The sequence below is a fragment of the Pan troglodytes genome, chromosome 22 (genome assembly GCF_028858775.2).
Source record: "Pan troglodytes isolate AG18354 chromosome 22, NHGRI_mPanTro3-v2.0_pri, whole genome shotgun sequence".
In the NCBI taxonomy this organism is placed as follows: Eukaryota; Metazoa; Chordata; class Mammalia; order Primates; family Hominidae; genus Pan; species Pan troglodytes.
The window spans coordinates 34284299-34303640 of record NC_072420.2 but is presented as its reverse complement, the minus strand read 5'-3'; the positions used below and the strand labels follow the sequence as shown (position 1 = coordinate 34303640).

Below are 19342 nucleotides of genomic sequence, written 5' to 3'. Positions count from 1 at the left end.
GAATATCATACGTTACTTTTCTTAAATGTGTCTAGTCATATATGTGTGATATGTATAAAGGCCAGTTCCCTCCAGGAGCAATGACAGTCTTTATTCAGAGCTTTAAGGTAGTTATGTAGGCCGGGCATGGTGGCACATGCCTGTAATCCCAGCTACTCATGAGGCTGAGGCAGAAGAATCGCTTGAACCTGGGAGGCGGAGGTTTCAGTGAGCCAAGATTGCGCTACTACACTCCAGCCTGGTGACAGAGTGAGACTCCATCTCAAAAAAAAAAAAAAAAAAAAAAAAGTTACGTAATTAGTATACTGCATGTATTAAGTTTTAAGGAGTAGATTTCAAAACCCCTTCATGTAGTGAATGTATGAGTTTAAAGTTATTTCTGATTAAATATTTCCTATTAAATTTGAAAATTAGATTTAGCTTTCTAAAAGGATTTTTAATTAATTTCATTTTTTAAAAAGGTACATGAGCTGGCGCAGTGGCTCATGCCTGTAATCCCAGCACTTTGGGAGGCCGAGGTGGGGGATCACGAGGTCAGGAAATCGAGACCATCCTGGCTAACATGATGAAACCCCGTCTCTATTAAAAATACCAAAAAAAAAAAAAATTAGTTGGGTGTGGTGGCACACGCCTGTAGTCCCAGCTACTCCAGAGGCTGAGGCAGGGGAATTGCTTGAACCCAGGCGGTGAAGGTTGCAGTGAGCTGAGATCGCGCCACTGCACTCCAGCTTAGCTACAGAGCGAGACTCTGTCTCAAAAAAAAAAAAAAAAGTAAATGTCCAATCCAATAACATTGTAATTATTAAGAATAACATGGAATGATGCTACAGTGGAGAATACCATGTGGCTATTAAAAGTAACAGTTAACAAAAGTAATATTAGTTAAGGTTAGAATACTATGTAGCTATTAGTTTTGATTTTTTTTTTTTTTTTTTTTTTTTTTTTGAGACAGAGTCTCGCTCTTGCCCAGGCTGGAGTGCAGTGGCATGAGCTTGGCTCACTGCAACCTCCAACTCCTGGGTTCAAGCAATTCTCCTGTCTCAGCCTCCTGAGTAGCTGGGATTACAGACATGCGCCACCACGCCTGGCTAATTTTTTGTATTTTTTAGTAGAGACGGAGTTTCACCATGTTGGTCAAGCTGGTCTCAAACGCCTAACCTCAGGTGATCCACACGCCTCAGCCTCCCAAAGTGCTGGGATTACAGGCATGGGCCACCACTCCCGGCTGTAGCTATTAGTTTTGAATCTTACATGTTGGAAACTAGACTGCTCTGCTTATAGTATATAACTTAATTCTCTCAAACCACCTCTCCCGATGAGAAGGCAATTTTAACCTATTTGACAAATCCTTGGACCAAGTTGAAACATGACATGTGTATATGAAATACTGTACATTTTCCAGAATCAGAAATACATGCTTTGCACACAGGCAAGAATTTTATTAACAGCAGTAGGAAGGGAACTTGCAGGGATGTGAATTAGTAAATTTATATTCTTTAGTTTCCTTTTAAAAATATGTTTAGGCCAGGTGTGGTGGCTCACGCCTGTAATCCCAGCACTTTGGGAGGCCAAGGTGGGCGGATCACGAGGTCAGGAGATTGAGACCATCCTGGCGAACATGGTGAAACCCCTTCTCTACTAAAAATACAAAAAATTAACCAGGCATGGTGGCGGGCACCTGTAGTCCCAGCTACTCGGGAGGCTGAGGCAGGAGAATGGCATGAACCCAGGAGGCGGAGCTTGCAGTGAGCCGAGGTCGTGCCACTGCACTCCAGCCTGGGCAACATAGTGAGACTCCGTCTCAAAAAAAAAGAAATGTTTTAAATGACTTATATTTTCTAATTTGCATTTTCTTTTTTTTCCTTTTTTTTTTTTTTTTTTGAGATGGAGTCTCGCTCTGTCACCAAGGCTAGAGTGAAGTGGCGCCATCTCAGCTCACTGCAACCTCTGCCTCCCAGGTTCAAGCAATTCTCCTGTCTCAGCCTCCCAAGTAGCTGAGACTATAGGCGCATGCCACCATGCCCACCTAATTTTTGTATTTTTAGTAGAGGCAGGATTTCACCATATTGGTCAGGCTGGTCTCGAACTCTTGACCTCAGGTGATCTACCTGCTACAGCCTCCCAAAATGCTGGGATTACAGGCGTTAGCCACCGCACCCAGCCCTAATTTGCATTTTCTAAAGTCCTGAATCATACAGTAGTCCTCACTTGTGCAAACCCTCCTCATTCAGTTCATACAAGCTAAGTTGCTGCTTGTGATTTAACAGAGACATCTCCTTCCAACTGTGTCATTCTAGGCCATAAATAATTCAGAAGTACGGGCAATTACATAGAATCTTGATCTTAGTATTATAATTTCAATTAAATTAGCAAGATAGATTTTTTCTTTGACTTTTACATCATTTTCTGATTCTCTTAGTGACATACAGTCAGCCCCCTGTATCTGAGGGTTCCACATCCAGGGATTCAACCAATCAAGGATCAAAAATATTTGGAGGCTGGGGGCAGTGGCTCATGCCTGTAATCCCAACGCTTTGGGAGGCTGAGGCAGGAGGATGGCTTCATCTCAGGAGTTTGAGACCAGCCTGGGCAACATAGGGAGACCCTGTCTATACAAAAATGAAAATAAATTAACCTGGTGTGGTGGTGAATTGCTGTGGTCCCAGCTACTTGGGAGGCTGAGGATCACTAGAGCCTGAGAGGTTGAGGCTGCAGTGAGCCATGATCATGCCACTGCACTCTAGCCTGGGCCACAGAGGGGGCCCCTGTCTCAAAAAAAAAAAAAAAAAAAAAAAAAAAAAAAAAAAAAAAAAAACTCTGAAAAAGTAATAATACAACAATAAAAAAAAACAAAAAAAAATAGCATAACCACTATCTACATAGTATTTACATTGCATTAGGTATTATAAGTAATATAGAGATGACTTAATGTATAATGGAGATGTGCCTCGGTTATATGCAAATACTAGGCCATTTTTTTTTTCTTTCTTTCTTTTTTTCTTTTGAGACAGGGTATTGCTCTGTTGCCCTGGCTGGAGTGCAGTGCTCATTCCAGCTCACTGTAACCTCAAACCCATGTGCTCAAGGGATCCTCCTGCCTCAGCCTCCCCAGTAGCTGGGGCAACAGGCACATGCCACCATGCCTGGCTAATTTTTAATTTTTTTGTAGAGAGCCTTGTTTCCCAAGCTGCTGCACTATTTTCTATAAGGGACTTGAGTATCTGGAGATTTTGGTCTTCATGGGGGTCCTGGAACCAATCCCTCATGGATGCGTGAGGGATGACTGTATATCATACACACACAAAGTTTACTGGCTTCTGCAAACAAATTTTGAGCCTATTAACCAACCAGCCTGGTCAACGAATGTACATCTAAAGTAAGATATATATGTGCTAAAATTGTTTTTAACTAAAAATGCCATATGTAGTGTAGAAATGAAAACTAGACACTATTTCATTCGCATCCATTGAGATAATAGTGGTGAGCACTTAGGATAAGCACCAGGCTTGACTTGCTGCTCTTGTCACTTGTCCTTGGAAATTTAGGCTCTATTACACCACCAACTCTCAAATCATTTCCCTGTTGTAGAGCTAAACTTGACGTCCTACAGAATTTCTCTAACTTAACATGTTGAGTCTCTGAGAGTGCAAAACTTGAAACAAGAGAAAGTGGCCTGCCTGGCATCCTCTGCTTATTGAATGGTTTTATTTAATTCTCCTTTACATTGCCACCTTAACAATCCTTCCAGCTACGTATCTTAAAGGATGTGATGGAGAAGTTATCAACTGGTGTTTTCAGGTACGCTAAAGTAACCAAATCATTGTTCTTGTTTGTTTTTCTATTTTCAGGGAGCTAAGGCAGGCAGTCCCACTTTTGTTTTAGCTCTCGCCATGTACCTGTTGCTTCCATATTTTATTATTAGGTTGGTGCAAACATAATTGTGGTTTTTGCCATTGAAAGTAATGGCAAAAACTGCATTTACTTTTGCACTGATCTTATATTTCGTTTAAATAGCTGCTCTTTAATATTTATCAAAGTGTATCTGGTGGTACACCAGTAGGTACTCGCAGAGATACAAGTGGCTTGTGAGTTTTCCTCACTCCATTATGTAGTGTACCTCACCCTTTGCTTTTCCTCATCACCCCTCCCAAAGCAACTTGAAGTAACCAATAGCTTGAAGGAGAGAAAACCATGGTATATTTGTTTAAAGTTGAATATGTTTATCAGTTATAAAAGAGGGAGTAGGCCAGGCGTGGTGGCTCACGCCTGTAATCCCAGCACTTTGGGAGGCTGAAGCGGGTGAATCACCTGAGGTCAGGAGTTCGAGACCAGCCTGGCCAACATGGTAAAACACTGTCTCTACTAAAAAATACAAAAATTAGCTGAGCGTGGTGGCGAACGCCCATAATCCCAGCGACTGGGAGGCTGGGGCAGGAGAATTGCTTGAACCTGGGAGGTGAAGGTTGCAGTGAGCCGAGATCACACCATTGCACTCCAGCCTGGGCAACAAGAGAAACTCTGTCTCAGAAAAAAAGAGGGAGTAAATAAAGTAGATAACTTTTTTCCTTCAAATCAAAACTTAACCACTTTTAACATTGGAAACACTAATGGACGAATTTGTTTGAATTACTTAAAGTAATAGATTTGAGGCCGGGTGCAGTGGCTCATGCCTATAATCCCAGCACTTTGGGAGGCTAAGGTGGGTGGATCACTTGAGGCCAGGAGTTCAAGACCAGCCTGGCCAACATGGTGAAACCCATCTCTACTAAAAATACAAAAATTAGCCGGGCTTGATGGTGCATGCCTGTAATCCCAGCTACTCAGGAGGCTGAAGTATGAGAATTGCTTGAACCCGGGAGGCGGAGGTTGCAGTGAGCTGAGATCGTGCCACTGCACTCCAGCCTGGATGAGAGAGCCAGACTCTGTCTCAAAAAATTAATTAATACACTAATAGATTTGAGCACTAGCATTTGTCATATACCACCCTGTTTGTTCTACTTATCTTTAACTAGACCTGACATTTCTAATTTCATTCCTTCTCAGACCTCAGTTGGATGAACCCATTCCACTGTATGAGGCAAAAGTTTCCATGGAAGCTGTTCAGAAAAATCAAGGAAGAAAAAAGCAAGTTGTTCAATTTTAATTTTCTTCTTTCTCAGACCTCAGTCGGATGAACATATTCCAGTATTTGAAGCCAGAATTTTCTTTGGAAATTGTTGAGAAAAACCAAGGAAGATAAAACAAGTTGCATTTTTAAGCACGTTTCTCTGCTAAGACAAGATGCTCAGTTGACACATTTGAAAAGTGTTTGAAAAATTCTTGTGCAAATGATCAAGATAATTCTATAATTAACATCTTAAGGGAATTTTTCTAAAAACCTTTTCATTGTTTCTATATATTTTGCCCCTGCTATAAAATTCCTTCCATGAAGAAAACTGCTGCTTTCAGCAAAAGCCACACTACTCTTGATAAAGCTGTTGCAGGCCTTTGCTAAGCTGTCAAAGTAACGTATTAATTTTGTATCAACTCCGTTCTCAACACCTTCCTTAAGTCTTTGCTGTCATAATTTAAGCATTTGAGTATATTTTGAAGTGTTAAAAGACCTAGCCCATAGGCACTTAAATTTTGTGTTTTCAACTATTCATTCACTCCGGCTTTCCCCAGGATCAAAGAAGATCCCATTAACTTGCCAGTGGCAGCTGCCTGGAAGGCTGAGATGACCAGGCACTGGGAACGGGGAAGGGAGGGTTGTCGGTAGGCTGCGCTGGCATAGGAAGCGTGCTGACGTCTTATCTGAGTTCTCTGGGGGTTGAGGAAGGTGGCCTAGTCCCCTCTCCTCGCCTCTTGAGAGCAGCAGCCACTGCCCTCTCTTAAGTTTATGGAAGCAGCAGCCCATCACCGCAGCTCAAGTTTGTTTCCTTTTCATCCAGGCGCCAAACCCCGGGCTGATCACATCCCTGCTGCGGGCTTAAATAGAGTTAAGCTATTTCGGTGCCCCACAAGGTAGTGCACATCAGCGCCCTGGATCGCATGCTTTCCAGAAGCGTCGCTGAACCTGGCGACTGGACTCTGGCCGAGGACCTGGCAGAAGCGCCAGGGCAGGGTCACTGCTGGGACAGTGGGCGTTGACGGCCACCCGGGATCGCCGCTGCGGGCTGCGTCTCGCGGGCTGCCCACTGCGCATGCTCCGCTTGGAACGGGCGGGGGCGGGGGCGGGGCCGCGTCGGGGGCGGGAGCTCGGCGCGGCGCCACGTCAGGGGCGGGCCCGGCGCGCGCGGGAAGTCTCTGTAGGGCGGCCGGCTAGCCTCAGCCGCCGCGCGTCATGGCCCTTTCGGTGCCCGGCTACTCACCGGGCTTCCGAAAGCCGCCCGAGGTAGTGCGGCTCCGACGGAAAAGGGCCCGGAGCCGTGGAGCTGCCGCCTCCCCGCCCCGTGAGCTGACGGAGCCGGCGGCCCGCCGAGCCGCCCTGGTGGCGGGGCTGCCTCTTCGCCCTTTCCCTGCTGCGGGGGGCAGAGGCGGCGGCAGCGGCGGCGGCCCGGCCGCTGCTCGGAGGAACCCCTTCGCCCGCCTGGACAACCGACCGCGGGTCGCCGCGGAGCCCCCCGACGGGCCGGCCCGCGAGCAGCTGGAGTCGCCGGTCCCGGTGAGTGTCTTGTAGCCTGGCCGCCAAGGGGCTCTTGTCTTTCGTGGGTTGAGCCAGCTGTGAATGGGGGATGGAAAGTCCTCGCGTTCGAGGCAAGGAAATGGGCGCGAAGACTTCGGCCGCCCGTGGCCTTAGGGTACCCCGCACTGGGAGCCGCGATTCTGGCAAGGCCGGGTTTGTGGGAAGAGCGCGCCCCTGGCTACCCCGCTGCGGGCTGTGCTCACGGGACGCGTTCCCGAGGAAAGTGAGGGGGCCCCAGAGGGCAGCGAGGAGCCCCCTTGGAGAGGACTTAGAGGTGACATGGAAAAGAGCTCGAAAAACCCTGAGAGCCCCCATCTTGCAAGGACGCTGTTCGATGGGGCAGGTGACAAGCCCTGCTTCCCCCGTGATTTAGGGCCTCCCTTCTCTCACGCACTCCAAATTATTCTGGAGTTGGGGGAATGTCGAGGATTCGTGGGGTCAGAATTCACTAGCATTTGTCTTACCCAAAGCCTTATGGATCTTTCGGTTTGAAACGCCGGTCCCTGTTCCCCTCAATTTTGATACTAAAGTTCAGACACAAAACTGAAGTGTTGAAACTCATAGATTGGATGGGGTGCCTCTGAATTTAGGTGTACTTGCGTTTATTGAGAACCATGTATGCCAGGTGAGGCTCTGTACATATTTAACGCAAACTTCAGCATCCTTTAAATTTTAAAGGAGAATATATTTAACCTCAGTTTTTAGATTCTAATCAAGAAAATGATTTGCTATGGGAAGAGAAGTTTCCTGAAAGAACAACTGTTACTGAATTACCCCAGGTAATACTTTTTAAATATCATTAGAATGTGTATTTGTATAAAGTTTTTTTTCATAGGATTTGAGCCTATTTTTAAAAATACATTTATACTTCTCAGAAGCATTTTGCTTGGAAAGTAGTTTTACAGAGAGGCTTGATCATCTCTACCAGGGATGAAAATACCGCATCAGCCAAGGTAAAGGAGTTGGTTTGATACAGTAATGATGACTGTAAAGGTAGCCAGCGCTAAAATAGGCCTGATAGACGTGGGGGTTTTCTTTTACTCTCTAACAGTTTTTACCACTCTTCTTTGGGCAGTTGACTTCTCCAGTTCATCACTCAGAGCCAGCCCTCCTGGCCCACCTCCACAGGTTGTGGCATAGCACTGAACCTCGTTGCTCCCCTCCCCTAACACACACACGTTTCCATTCCCCAACTACTACCATTGTGCTGTGTAGTTTCATAAATGCGGTTTGTCCTAATGGAAACAGGCTAGAAGAGTTCTCCAAGACCCAGTTTCTCTTGTAAATAAGTGACCTTCTTATGGTCTATCCAAGATAGTTCCCCCTTCTCTGATATTTTATTGTGATATAAAAGAATCCTTGGCCGGGCACAGTGGCTCATGTCTGTAATCCCAACACTTTGGGAGGCTGAGGCAGGCGGATCACACCTGAGGTCAGGAGTTCGAGAACAGCCTGGCCAATATGACGAAACCCCCGTCTTGACTAAAAATACAAAAAAATTAGCCAGGCGTGGTGGGGCACGCCTGTAGTCCCAGGTACTCGGGAGGACGAGGCACGAGAATCGCTTGATCCTAGGCGGCAGAGGTTGGTACTGAGCCGAGATCACACGACTTCACTCAGCCTAGGCGACAGAGGGAGACTCCGTCTCAATTTAAAAAAAAAAAATATTCTTGTATTGTGGAGAACGTTGACCTGAAGCAGACAGGTTGAGGGGAAATATTTGAAGTCAGGAAATGTTTCTTAAATATGGGCTTTGTTAGCCCTGGATGCAGAGTTTCAGAAGCTTAAAAGATCCAAAATGTTTTAACACTTGGAATATTTCTACTTCAATACAAACATCTATACTACCATAAAGAACTGTAAAAACTAAAAAGTGAAATCTGCCCCTCCACCACCCCTACCCCCAACAACAAATTCCCGCTTCCCGTAGGTAACCATGGTTAGAAGTTTAGTGTGACTCCTTTCAGACTTTTTTACAGTGTGTAATGTATTTTTCATGTTATTTATTATACAGCTTATATGATTTTTACTTTTCAGTGATCATGAGTATGTTAGCTGATAAAATCTTTAGGTTGAAGGTTTTTTCTTGATACTCGACTAATTTTTGCATTCTTTGTTTTCTAAAGACTTCACATGTATCATTCTCCGAGCCTGATATTCCGTCCTCAAAAATTACTGAGTTACCTGTGGACTGGAGTATTAAAACGCGACTCCTTTTCACCTCTTCTCAACCCTTTACCTGGGCAGATCATTTGAAAGCACAGGAAGAAGCTCAAGGTCTTGTCCAGCATTGTAGGGCAACAGAAGTTACTTTGCCTAAAAGTATACAGGTAACTCTGAAATAAAATAGTTATGTGTTAAAGTAACAAATTAAGTGTGAAATGCTCTCCTTTGCAAAATAGCAGATACTGCCTTCCATTAAGTTTTTCTTTGGAAATTTAAAGATACAAAGACAGGAAGTTTTGTCTTTCCCAAATGGTGCTTATGGTGCTTTTATACCTTTTTTTTTTAAGTCAGATTGAGTAACTGCTCATACATTTAGAGACTTGTCTTGCAAATTAATCAGTGTTGCAGGCAAGAATTGTTAAATTATTTTTCTCTAAGGCTTTTTGAGAAAGAAAATACAAAGAAAGAAGTGAAAAGCAATTGGGTGGGATTGCAAGGGCTGATGGATTTACAGATTTTCTTACCTGCATAAGAAAAATTTTATAAATTTTGTGGAGTTTGTGAGTTCTAGAATGGTTTTAGAGAAATACATTTTGATTATTTTAAAACATCAACTCAAAACTAGGAGGCTGGGCACAATAGCCCATGCCTGTAATCTCAGCATTTTGGGGGCTGAGGTGGGAGGATTGCTTGAGACCAGCCTGAGTAATGTAGTGAGACCCCATCTCTACAAAAAAAAATTAGCTGAGCATGGTGGTGGGTGCCTGTAGTCCCAGCTACTTGGGAGGCTCAGGTGGGAGGATTGTTTAAGCCCAGGAGGTCAAGACTGCAGTGAGCTCTGATTGTGCCACTGTACTCTAGCCTCAGTAACAGAGTGAGACTATCTTAAAAAAATTTTTTTAAAGTCTCAAACTAGGTTAAAAAGGATTACCCTGAAAAAGGTCTTGGTATATTATACATCTTTTCAATAAATAGATTAGGATGATTTGTGATTTGCCATATCAGTGTTTACTGGCTACTTTTAAAACAGCCTTTTGGAGAGAGGGTTGGATGTAGTGTTACCTACACACACATGCCCACCCCTATTCCTCATGATAAAAAAGGTAGTCATTGTCCTTAAGGATGGTAGAAACAGGCAAATGTTCCCATCTATGTTTAAATGTTCTGATACTACGGCTTACCATTACATCTGGCTCAAATAAGGATAAACTATGTTTTCATTCCTATAACAATTATTAATGCTTTCCTATAGAAAGCAATAAAGATTCTTAGACCTAAGTGTTTGGTAAAGATTGTCTTTAATAAAATTCTGTATTTCTCAATGGGCAAAAACTGCCCACTGTCACCTTTGGATTTTAGGATCCCAAACTCTCCACTGAGCTCCGTTGTACCTTCCAGCAGAGCCTTATCTATTGGCTCCACCCTGCTTTGTCTTGGCTACCACTGTTCCCTCGTATTGGAGCTGATAGAAAAATGGCTGGAAAGACAAGTCCTTGGTCAAATGATGCAACCCTGCAGCATGTTTTAATGAGTGACTGGTAAGATTAGTAAGAGAAACTTGTATAATTCAATAGTGAATTTTATTTTAGCAGCATTCTCTATCATATTTGTGACTGGATAGGTTAATGGCAGAAGGGTATCTAGATCCTTGTGAATTTTATCTGAACCTATTAATAACCAACATGTAAACTGTTTACTTTTTTTTTTTTTTAGCTGTTACTGATTCTTTACCCAATTGTGGTAGAATGTATATAAGTGTTGGTTAAATATATACAGACAGGCAGGCCGGGTGTGGTGGCTCACGCCTGTAATCCCAGCACTTTGGGAGGCCGAGGCAGGCGGATCACAAGGTCAGGAGATTGAGACCATCCTGGCTAACACGGTGAAACCCCGTCTCTACTAAAAATACAAAAAAAATTAGCCTGGCGTGGTGGCGGGTGCCTATAGTCACAGCTACTCTGGAGGCTGAGGCAGGAGAATGGCATGAACCTGGGAGGCAGAGCTTGCAGTGAGCCGAGATCGCGCCACTGCACTCCAGCCTGGGCGACAGAGCGAAACTCCGTCTCAAAAAAAAAAAAAAAAAAGTATACATATATATATATAAACACGCAGCCCTAATTCTTTAATGCTACTTCTTGTCAGTCTCTGCTTCCTTTTTTAGCAGCAGCTCAGAGAAAGTCAGCAGGCAATTCTCAATTAAGTTTTGTTTAAAGAAAAAATAAGTGTTTAAGTGGTATACACTGTTTGTTAAAGTATTGAGAAGTCATCAGCGAGTCCTCATAACCAATTTCAGTCCTTTAAAGCTGTCACACGTAACCACAAAAATTAAAACCATTATCTAAAATATTTGTGTTGTGTTTTAAACCAGGTATCAAACTGAATTATTCAGAATTATAAACATTGCATTAAATGTTTAATAATACCTTAAGAAAATTTTTTTACTTCATAGGTCTGTGAGCTTTACTTCTCTATATAATTTGCTGAAGACAAAACTTTGCCCCTATTTCTACGTTTGTACCTATCAGTTTACTGTCCTGTTCCGAGCAGCAGGATTAGCTGGAAGTGACTTAATCACAGCTCTCATATCTCCAACAACTCGAGGTTTAAGAGAAGCTATGAGAAATGAAGGTAAAAGTTTAGGTTTAAAGTGAGAATACTATACTATATAGTAAACCTATTTTGGCCTAAAAGCTATTTAAATTTAAAATGCCTTTTACCAGTTGATTAGCAACATTAAGAAATATATTATTTCTTTATTTCTGGTTTTTTTCCCCTCCCCCACAATTATTTAATCCAGCAGTCCCCAAACTTTTTGGCACTAGGGATCAGTTTCATGGGCAGTGGGGAGGATGGTTTCGGGATGAAACGGTTACACATCAGATGATCATTCTTTTTTTTTTTTTTTTTTTTTTTTTGAGATGGAGACTCGCTCTGTCACCCAGGCTAGAATGCAGTGGCGCAATCTCGGCTCACTGCAAGCTCCGCCTCCTGGGTTCAGGCCATTCTCCTGCCTCAGCCTCCCGAGTAGCTGGGACTACAGGTGCCCGCCACCACGCCCGGCTAATTTTTTGTATTTTTAGTAGAGACGGAGTTTCACCGTGTTAGCCAGGACGATCTCGATCTCCTGACCTCGTGATCCGCCCGCCTCGGCCTCCCAAAGTGCTGGGCTTACAGGCGTGAGCCACCGTTCCCGGACAAGATCATCATTCTTATAAGGAGGGCACAACCTAGATGCCTCACATGCGCAGTTCACAGTAGGATTCGTGCCCCTGTGAGAATCTAATGCAACCACTGATGTGACAGGAGATGGAGCTCAGGCAGTAATGTTCACTCGACAGTCGCTCACCTCCTGCTGTGCAGCCTGGTTTCTAACAGGCCACAGGCCAGTACCAGTCCACAGTCCAGGGGTTGGGGACTCCTGATTTAAACTGTTCCTTCCACATAGTGTTCTCTGATCTCTAAAATAAAACACATATTGGGCCAGATAGTCACTATCTGAATATACTCTTCTAGAAATTCTTCTATAGTACCAATTACCCCTTTAATAACAAAATTTTCAAACTGAGTAAACCCGTTAGTGGATCATGAAATCTACTTAATGGGCCCAATCAGTACTTTTTCAAAAAGTGAACTGGAATACAATATGATTTATGAAAGAGTGTTACATGTATGTGTTGTTTCCCAAACCTCTTTCAAGGAGAATACGTTTTATGCATGTTTGTAGGTTTGTGAAGAAAGCTTGAAAACTCTACTGCCTTAATAGATCATTTGTAAAAACTAACATTTCAAATTTTTTACACTCTAAAAGTACAGCATGCCTGTTAAATACTTTAAATGACAACTCAGTTACATTTTTGTTCCTCATATAGGTATTGAATTTTCTCTGCCTTTAATAAAAGAAAGTGGCCATAAGAAGGAGACAGCATCTGGAACAAGCTTGGGATATGGGGAGTATGTGATCAAAATAACTTTTTATATCATCCACTGACTTATGGACTCATGAAATAGATTTGCACAGAAACAGCTTGTGAAATAGGGACTCTAACTGTAGCAATTTCCTAGGGAGCAAGCCATCAGTGATGAGGATGAAGAGGAAAGTTTTTCCTGGCTGGAAGAGATGGGTGTGCAAGATAAAATTAAAAAGCCAGACATACTTTCTATCAAGCTGTATCCTTTCAGTTGTTGTTAACTAGAATTAATTTTCATTGAATGACGTTAGTGAGAAGTTTAACATTGGCAGTTTTATATGATTATAATCTTAAATTATCTTCAGGTCATATTAAAACTAATTCTCCATTGCAATACTAAATAAGCCCCTAAGTATCAACAAATGGTGAACTATTAAACCTTTTTTAATCAAAATGTTCAATTATGATTGTGGGAGAATAGGTGTGTTTTGACTAGAGAAGAAATTAGGTTTAGGTGTCAGTTTGTAGCAAATTCAGATTGTTAACATTTTGATTGAAACATATGCCTTATGATTCGGTAAAGAGAGGTAGCAAGAGGATTTCCATTTCATTATGGAGAAAAGGAGTCTTGGGTGATTCAGAATCAAGATAACTGCTTTCCACATTAGGTGAGATTTGCTTTTGCAATTTCCTTGATTGTCATCTTCAGGCGTAAAGAGAAACATGAAGTACAAATGGATCACAGACCTGAATCTGTTGTGTTGGTAAAAGGAATCAACACCTTTACATTGCTCAATTTTTTGATTAACTCTAAGAGTTTAGTTGCTACCTCAGGTCCACAGGCAGGACTTCCTCCAACCCTCTTGTCCCCTGTTGCTTTCCGAGGTGCCACAATGCAAATGCTTAAGGTAATAAAAATCTGCATAACCTAGCTTTTAAGAAGTACTTTACTTTGATAGGATAAATTCTTGATTTAAAAAAAAACCTCCTAGCATTTTTACTTGGTACATATTTTCATTTTGCTTTCCTCCCATTAAAAAAAGAAACAAAAATTATATAAGACAGTTATATCAAAGAAATTATGTGGAAATATATAAATTATATGAAATCCTTTTTATTTTCTTTTCGAGATGGAGTCTTGCGCTGCTATCCAGGCTGAATGGAGTGCAGTGGCGTGATCTCAACTCACTGCAACCCCTGCCTCCCGGGTTCAAGTGATTCTCGCGCCATGCCTCAGCCTCTTGAGTAGCTGGGATTACAAGCACACACCACCAAGCCTAGCTATTTTTTTTGTTTTGTTTTTTTCTTGTTTGTTTTTGTTTGTTTGTTTGTTTTAAGAGGGAGTCCCACTCTGTCACCAGCTGGAGTGCAGTGGTGCGATCTCGGCTCACTGCAGCCTCCAACTCTGGGGTTCAAGCGATTCTTCTGCCTCAGCCTCCCGAGTAGCTGGGGTTACAGGTGGGCACCACCACGCCCAGCTAATTTTTGTATTTTTAGTATAGGAGTTTCACCATATTGGCCAGGCTGGTCTTGAACTCCTGGCCTCTTTTTAAATTATACGAACATTTATTTTCTTTTTTTGGTTGGGGAGACAGGGTCTTGCTGTAGTGCAGTGGCACAGCTCACTGCAGCCTCAACCATGTGGGCTCAAGTGAAATTCCTGCCTCAGCCTCTCAAGTATCGGACCACAGGACTGCCATGCCCTGCTTTTTTTTTTTTTTTTTTTTTTTTTTTTGAGGTGGAATCTCACTCTCACCCAGGCGTGTGCCACCACGCCTGGCTAATTTTTTTTTTTTTTTTTTTTTTTTTGTATTTTTTGTAGAGACGGGTTTTCACCATGTTGGTCAGGGTGGTCTCGACCTCCTGACCTCATGATCTGCCCTCCTTGGCCTCCCAAAGTGCTGGGATTACAGGCATGAGCCACTGCACCTGGCCGCCCTGCATTCATTCATTCATTCATTCATTCATCTATCTATTTAGAGACGGAGTCTTGCTCTGTCACCCAGGCTGGAGAGCAGTGGCTCAATTTTGGCTCACTGCAAACTCTGCCTAACGGGCTCAAGCGATTCTTCAACCTCTGCCTCTGGGGCTCAGGTGATTCTTCTGCCTTAGCTTCCCAAGTAGCTGGGACTATAGGCTCACACCACCATGCCTGGCTAATTTTTTTGTATTTTTAATAGAGACGAGGTTTCACCATGTTGGCCAGGCTGGTCTTGAACTCCTGACCTCAAGTGATCTGCCCACCTTGGCCTCCCAAAGTGCTGGGATTATAATCATAATAAATTATACATGTAAATACAAAATACATGCTAAATCTTAGCAATAAAATTGAATGGATTTTAAATTTTTGTTTTTCCAATAGTCTGCATTGACAGTGTATTACTAAATCAGATAAAATACTATATGAAAAAATGGTATTCTCTGGAATATACTTCACCTGAAAATCTCTTAATATGGAGAGGTTGCTGAAAATTTACTAAGTATTTGTACTCACATAACATTGTTTAGATGTCTTGGGAAATAGTTTTGTTCCATAATTGTTAAAAGAGAGGAAACCCCAAATGGAAATATATTGAACATATTTTTGGCTAGGCAAAAGGTTGAGAGATGATCTTAATTTTCCTTTTCTTTACATTTTCATGAAGGCACGGAGTGTAAATGTGAAGACACAAGCTCTTTCTGGATACAGAGACCAATTTAGTTTGGAGATTACAGGTCCTATCATGCCTCATTCTCTGCATTCACTGACCATGCTGCTCAAATCTTCACAGAGTGGATCTTTCTCTGCAGTACTGTATCCACACGAGCCAACTGCTGTATTTAACATCTGCCTGCAAATGGACAAAGTACTTGATATGGTATGTAGACACCTATGAGCAGACTGTTTTAGTTGTAGTTTCCTCAAACTAGCTGGAGGGAAATTGAGTCATTTATGCTGAGTCACTATTGTGTTTCAAGTAATTAAACTGTTACTTAATTATGAATTACTAGAGGAAGGAATAATGTCTTAAGTTGTTTATGTGAGGTAGCTTTCATGAATTCAGTCCAAGTACAATTTTTTCTTTTTTTTTGAGACGGAGTCTTGCTGTTGCCTGGACTGGAGTGCAGCGGCGCGATCTCGGCTCACTGCAGCCTTAGCCTCCTGGGTTCAAACAGTTCTCCTGCCTCAGCCTCCCAAGTAGCTGAGATTACAGGCATGTGCCACCACATCTGGCTATTTTTTGTATCTTTATTAGAGACGGGGTTTCACCATGTTGGCCAGGCTGGTCTTGAACTCCTGACTTCAGGTGATCTGCCCACCTTGGCCTCCCAAAATGTTGGGATTACAGGCTTGAGCCACGGCACCCGGCCTCAGTCCAAATAGTTTTAACAGTGACTGAAGAACTTCCCATTCCAAAAAGGGGCAGCTTTTTCATTTCCTCTTGCATCCAAAACTCCTGATTCCTTTATAGTTTAAGGAAACAATTCACTGTGGGTATTTAACCATATTTGCCTTTAATTTTGAACATACTTAAGGTTTTTAGAGTTAGAATTAAGACCTTTAAAATTGTCTCATGCATCTCAGTTGGCTAGACTTATAAAAATAACCATTAATATTTTGGGATTTTGTCACTACAAAAATTCTTAGCATCAACTTCTATTAATAGGATGAATCACATTAATCAGCCATTTATTTGTCAGTCTCCATAGTAATTATTTAACTCTTCTGTGTTTAAAGACTAATGTGCTTTTTACTGACTTGTACACACATTTCCACAGGAGGTTGTTCATAAAGAGCTTACTAACTGTGGTTTGCACCCTAACACTCTGGAGCAACTTAGTCAAATACCGTTACTTGGGAAATCATCTTTACGGAATGTGGTGCTGAGAGACTACATTTATAATTGGAGATCCTGAACACCAAAGTAAGCCTAAAAGGAATCTTTGAGGAAAAAAGCCTTCTAGCAAGGAAATTCAAGATTCTTGAAGTTGAAGGAATATACTGAAATGTTTATAAACATAACTTTTATTACAGTAGCATCTAAGGTTTTAAATCAGTGTTTTACTATTTTCAGATTAGATTTTTAGATATAAAGATGAAAAACTCAGATAACTCAAATGAGATATCTATATCCCTACGACCTAATTGTATATTGAGCAGAAACTGAATTAATATGCTTCCTTGCAAATGGGAAATCACATAGCAGTTACCCCATGGCATTGTGACTAATGGCATCAGGGCAAAAATATGTTACTTTACGATTTACCTGTTAGCAGGTTCTTGTTTCATAAAGGTAGAAAATAAATACAGACAACATCTACTGAGCTAGTTGATTGGTGATGCTTCTACCTTAATATCTTTCCTACTGATTTATAATTCCTTTATTTTCACATATACTAAAACTTTTTAAATGCATGTTAATTCAGATAAAAAGGCATTTTGTATTCCACATAGAATAGTGTTAAGAATTGTGAAGTACACTGAGCTGTCACGGCAAAGTAGTATTTAATGTGCTTATAGGGGTGTGTGTGTGTGTGTGTGTGTATGTATGTATGTATGTGTGGGGGGGCTGTATAATTCACATTTTTAAAATAAAAGTGCTTAGAAATCAAAAGCATTGGGTAAAGAAATAATAGTATCTAAGTATTTGTTCACTTTATAACCCAGAAAATAAAACACCACGTTTATTCCAGAGAAGTTTGTATTTGGGCCTTAAGCTTTTGAAAATAAAGTTTAGAGACATAGCATATGAATACCACTGTAATACACATGAAATATTCTATCGGACCCTAAAAATTAACATAAACTTTTAACTTTCTCATAGTCAACAAAATAGTGGCTGGTTGCCAATTTTATTAGATAAGTTGGTTACAGCATTTTAATTATCATTTTACGTCTATCTAGGTGTAGCTGAAATTCAAAATGCACATCAAAGTAAAACTATGTCACAACTCAATGCCATACTAAATGTACTTGGCCTCTGCAATAGAATTCTAGGCAGACTTCATTTTTTACTCCCTTCTTATGGCCCAAGTGGCTTTAACAGGAATGCAGGACTTAGTGCTGATCATCACACAACATACCACTTTCTTTTTAGAACCTCTACAAAATTTTGAGGGGAGATGGTGGCATTAGCCCTGTGGAACAGATCTTGATCACCTCAATAACACTGGCCCATTATCTGTCCAGCAGAACCCATTGTGAAATAGTACAAGGTGCACAGCCCTTCACTGATTACAGGCAAGTGTTACAGTAGCCTAGCCATAAGGAAGGGGAGTTACATCATAGTACAAAATACAGTATAAAAGCGTTATTTAACATTCCACACTGAAGATTACTCTGATGCCTTCAAACAGTCGTTTGGATGTTAGCCACTTAAACAAATACATCACTAAGGTAAACAATATAAACATACCAAAACCCTGTATGGTTAAATACAATTTCCATGGTACAAAAATCAAAGCCTGGAGATGTTTTTACAGATTGCTTTTTACACAATGTCTTAAATTGCCAAATATTTACAACATTAAAGAGGAAATACATTGTGATGCAGAGTAAAATTATCTGAAATGATTATTATAAAACCTCAATCTATCTACGTGAGGCACTCCTGAAGCAAGTGGCATTAGCCATGAGGTCCTTTGGTACAAGGCCCATTGCTTGAAGAACCACAGTAGCTGCTGTGGCTTTAGCATGCTTCTTATTAGGGCTGGCAAAGCTGGGCTGGTAAGCGCTTCCATTTATCAATACCTATTCAAGAAAAACATACAATTGGGCTGGTAAGGGCTTCCATTTCTCAATACCTATTCAAGAAAAACATACAATAAGAACAGCATCAAACTTTAATATCTATTAGCTTTGTATTTTTTCACTAAATGCTAGAAAAATAATTTACAAAAATATAAAACCCATACTATGTAAGTCAAATTATAATCTCAACCCAGAAGAATCAAATCATTTGGGAAAAGGGACTGCAAATTAAGAGCAGGTCTCCAAATTGAGAAAAAGACTGACAAAAGTATTAAATTAATTCCCCACATTCAACTAGAAAATAACAATTGTATACTATATTTTACCCCTTTTTTTCCAATTTTTTAAAAAATAGGACATTGACAAGTCATATTAAAGCACCCTTCAGTGTTTAAAAACCCCACCACTTAACTACAAATACAAACCCCCCACCCATGAACAGAATCTTAATCCTGTGATCATGTTTACCCCTCACCCTCTAAGTCATCACATTAATAAATATATATAATTAATGCAGAAATTCATATTTACCCTAAAGAGAAAATGTTTGCGATGATCAGGGCCACTATCATGGACCAATAGAAATTCAGGTGGTTGCCACCTTCTTTTATTACAGATCTCCATCAAAGCAGACACAGGATGTTTGCCTGCAGGGGGGAGAAATACCCAGTTTTAAATTATTTCCACCAACTTCTGCAACAAATAATGAATTCAAGGTGGGATTAGGGTAAGAGGAAATTCAAAAACGTGCTCTCACCTGACAGATCTTTCATTGCAGCAGAGAAGTTCCCAGACCTCTTTTGTGCTCTTTCTCCTACTGCAACAAGACCTTTAAAAAAAAATTGTTCACTAAATAAATTTCAAAGCACCACT

General features: G+C 41.4%; 3 protein-coding genes across 19 annotated transcripts in view; 2 read left to right on the top strand and 1 right to left on the bottom strand.

The window, feature by feature from the left end:
• The window catches only part of CRYZL1 (crystallin zeta like 1), a 53317-nt gene extending 47278 nt beyond the window's left edge, over window positions 1–6039 (top strand). For 5 of the 9 annotated variants that reach the window (XR_010154470.1, XM_054675295.2, XM_016947158.2 and 2 more), the window contains 2 exons: window positions 3749–3798; window positions 5044–5623. Coding sequence is in view for 8 of the 9 variants with exons in the window: in XM_054675295.2 (XP_054531270.1) it covers window positions 3749–3798; window positions 5044–5143 (150 nt within the window). In the remaining variant the exon portion in view is untranslated. Of the gene's footprint in view, window positions 1–3748; window positions 3799–5043; window positions 5624–5930 lie in introns of those variants that run through there. The other 4 variants (XM_016947156.4, XM_016947153.3, XM_063803537.1 and 1 more) reach the window with 2 other exon arrangements.
• Window positions 6040–6236: 197 nt separating this feature from the next.
• DONSON (DNA replication fork stabilization factor DONSON) overlaps window positions 6237–19342 on the top strand; it is a 29068-nt gene continuing 15962 nt past the window's right edge. Inside the window, exons 1-10 of one of the 4 annotated variants that reach the window (XM_063803393.1) lie at window positions 6237–6643; window positions 7363–7443; window positions 8791–8994; window positions 10190–10368; window positions 11280–11458; window positions 12700–12781; window positions 12893–12997; window positions 13448–13646; window positions 15384–15596; window positions 16498–16643. In XM_063803393.1, coding sequence (XP_063659463.1) covers window positions 6323–6643; window positions 7363–7443; window positions 8791–8994; window positions 10190–10368; window positions 11280–11458; window positions 12700–12781; window positions 12893–12997; window positions 13448–13646; window positions 15384–15596; window positions 16498–16635 — 1701 coding nt within the window. In that variant the 5' untranslated portion in view covers window positions 6237–6322 and the 3' untranslated portion in view covers window positions 16636–16643. Of the gene's footprint in view, window positions 6644–7362; window positions 7444–8790; window positions 8995–10189; window positions 10369–11279; window positions 11459–12699; window positions 12782–12892; window positions 12998–13447; window positions 13647–15383; window positions 15597–16497; window positions 17350–19342 lie in introns of those variants that run through there. The other 3 variants (NM_001246554.2, XM_016947151.4, XM_016947152.3) reach the window with 3 other exon arrangements.
• The window catches only part of SON (SON DNA and RNA binding protein), a 34465-nt gene continuing 32525 nt past the window's right edge, over window positions 17403–19342 (bottom strand). For 3 of the 6 annotated variants that reach the window (XR_010154468.1, XR_010154466.1, XM_001165975.8), the window contains 3 exons: window positions 19227–19298; window positions 19001–19116; window positions 17403–18522 (listed from right to left, as the gene is read on the bottom strand). Coding sequence is in view for 2 of the 6 variants with exons in the window: in XM_001165975.8 (XP_001165975.1) it covers window positions 18463–18522; window positions 19001–19116; window positions 19227–19298 (248 nt within the window). In the remaining 4 variants the exon portion in view is untranslated. The remainder of the gene's footprint in view (window positions 18523–19000; window positions 19117–19226; window positions 19299–19342) is intronic. The other 3 variants (XR_010154469.1, XR_010154467.1, XM_016947141.4) reach the window with 1 other exon arrangement.